This window comes from Ctenocephalides felis, unplaced genomic scaffold (genome assembly GCF_003426905.1).
Source record: "Ctenocephalides felis isolate EL2017-DRISC unplaced genomic scaffold, ASM342690v1 CF-g0.4_SCAFFOLD_01492, whole genome shotgun sequence".
Taxonomy (NCBI): domain Eukaryota; kingdom Metazoa; phylum Arthropoda; class Insecta; order Siphonaptera; family Pulicidae; genus Ctenocephalides; species Ctenocephalides felis.
Window position 1 is genome coordinate 9,628,246 of NW_020537646.1, and position 2,908 is coordinate 9,631,153.

General features: G+C 32.0%; 1 protein-coding gene across 1 annotated transcript; it reads left to right on the forward strand.

Annotated features, from left to right (window-relative positions):
• Nucleotides 1-1,727: 1,727 nt before the first annotated feature.
• On the forward strand, nucleotides 1,728-2,908 carry LOC113370144 (ADP-ribosylation factor GTPase-activating protein 2-like; the record flags this gene model as incomplete). The annotated part of the gene is given in 3 exon segments (XM_026610810.1): nucleotides 1,728-2,166; nucleotides 2,168-2,438; nucleotides 2,441-2,908. Coding segments are annotated over 3 exon segments (1,075 nt in total), but the record flags the coding sequence as incomplete, so codon positions are not given.

Consider the following 2,908-nt stretch of genomic DNA (forward strand, 5'->3'; position numbering starts at 1 on the left):
TGCGACGATCAGCCAAGCCGTTTCTTTGTAATTTGAAAAAAAAGTGTTAAACTTTTCGTCCACATTTAAGCTCATCCTACCGAACCGATTTTAAAAAATCAAAAACTGTTCGAAAGATATTAGTTGGGAATGATACTGATCAGTTTTAGGTGAAAATCTACCGAGCCGTTTTCTTGTAATTAACCGTTGAAAAAAAAATTTAAGCCGATTTTTATGGATTTTTTTTAGCGATATATACCATGGTCTTATAGAACTTACTGAAATATTACGGCCTTAAGACAAATAGTTTGATTTTAAAAATTCATCAAAGTTTGAGAAAATGAGTAGCTCTTTTGACATTTGTTAAAATTAAAATTAGACTATTTACTTGGTATAATGATAGAGTACTTGGTCTTGAACATAATAAATCATTAAAGTCCTGAAAACTAGTTCAATTATAAAAATTGATTTTTTGAAAATTTGCTTTTAGAAAATACTCCGAGTTCGTTCGTTTTCAATTATGTGTAATAAATTCACTCGGAATACTTTTAATGACTCATAAATTAATTTATTTTTTATTGATTAAGTCGATTATTTAAATATATCGGGAAGTTCATGTAACTTGCCTCAAGGCTAAATACCAAACCAACTAGTTTGTTTATAACGCGTAAATAAATAAGGTGAATTAGAGAATTTATAAAGGTAAACTGGTGGACAGGTAAATTGGAGAATATGTAAAATGGTAGAGAGAAGAACTGGTAGATAGACGGATATGTAGATAAATAAACAGGTTGACAGCTTAATTGGTAGATATTTAGAACAGAATGTGAGATAAATTTGTAGGCCGGTAAAATGGTAGATTGATAAACAGGTTGATAGGTAAATTGGTAGATGGGTAAATTGATAGACAGGTGAATTGGTAGACAAGTAAATTAGTGAAAAGGTAATTTGTTGGATAGCTGGTGGTCAGGTAAATTGAGAATATGTAAAATGGTAGACAGGGCATCACAACAGGGGTAGGCAGACAAATAACAAGACGGATGAACAGGTTGACAGTTAAATTGGTAGACATGTGAAACGGCTTGATAGGTAAATAGGTTGACAGTTAAATTCGTAAGTCGGTTAAATGGTAGATTGATTAACAAGATTATAGGTAAATTTGTAGACAAATTATTGAACAGATAGTAGTAACGTTAAACTAAATGTAACAGATACACATCTTTGTTGAACTTTTTAATCTAAACTAAATCACGGCAAAGCGTGAACGGGTACAGCTAGTTTTGATATGTGCAGATTTTTTGTATGAAAAAACTTTATTAATAGTACAAGCGTCTTCAAGCATCTTTCAGATTAATGAAAAACAAACTTATATTATAATTAAAAATCAATTAAAAAAATATCAAAATGCCGTTCATTAATTCAAAAGTGCTGTTTGACCGTATGTTTAGAGGGAAGCCGTTATAATATGTGTATATAATAAATCAAATAAATATATAATAATTAAAATAAATGTTGTAAATAAGTATTACTTACAGATAGTATGTTTTATCAAATTACTAGGGCCACCTTACTTGAAAAACACTAACACGAAAACTAAATGCAACGTGACAGATCCAACGATTGACAATCGCAACGTAGCACAGTTTGAAACATTTCAAAACTACTTAGACATCGTATGATATTGTTCTGTACTGGCTATTAGATTTGAATAATAAGTGTAGTTTTATAAATGCTAAAAATGTTGTACAATTTTTGATAATGAAAAGTTTTCCAATATAAGTTTTTGAAATATTTTTTCTATATATTTATAATTTTTATTCTAACCATCTGTCAAGTGCCAACAAATCAAAAATGGCGGATCAATGTCCAGAAAAGAAGGAAATTGAGCAGATATTTAATAGATTGCGTGCGATTTCTGCGAATAAAGTATGTTTCGACTGCAACGCCAAAAATCCTACGTGGGCATCAGTAACATATGGCGTATTCATTTGCATCGACTGTTCAGCTGTTCACAGGAGCCTGGGGGTCCATTTAACTTTTGTTAGGTCTACACAGCTCGACACTAACTGGACCTGGCTTCAAATGAGACATATGCAAATGGGGGGCAATGCAAATGCTTCTCAATTTTTCCGCCAACATAACTGCAATACGAATGATTCACAGCAGAAATATAATTCTCGGGTGGCCCTCGATGTATAGAGATAAATTGAGAAACTTAGCACAACAAGCAATGAATTTGTATGGTACACAAACTTTTATTGATTCAAACAATGAAACGGCACCTGTCGAATCCAAAGAACCTGACTTTTTTGATGGAATTACAGATGATTTCAATTCTAATTTACCTGAAACATTACAAGTAATAAAAAATGATGTGTCATTAAAACAGAATTCTAATTTAAATGAAACACCAGCTGAACGGAAACCAACTATTGGTGTGAGGAAAGTTCAGCCTAAGAAACTGGCTTGGGGGCAAAGAAAGGACTTGGTGCTACAAAAGTATCTACAGATTTTGCAGAAATTGAAAAAGAAGCTAATTTATTGCAACAAAGAAGAACTGAGCACGCAGAATCGTTTAAAAAAAGTGCTGAGCAAAGTAAAAAGGACGATGAAGAAGCAATGATTAGTATGAGACTAGCTTATAAAGATTTATCTTTACAGCAATCTAAAGAGGAAGAGCGCTTAAAAACAGTTGATCCTAAAAAGGCCAAACAAGTAGAAAGGCTAGGAATGGGAGTTTCAAAAGCAAGATCTGGTGTTTCTCATTCAGCTCTCAATGATATGAAAACAATTGAACAAGAAAACTTAGATAACAGTCCCAAATTTTCAATGCCTAAGTCTTCATTTGAAAAAGAAAGTGATGGATTTTTCGATGATTTTTCATTTTCCTCAAATAGCATGTATGATAGAAGTGGTGAAAGACAAATAC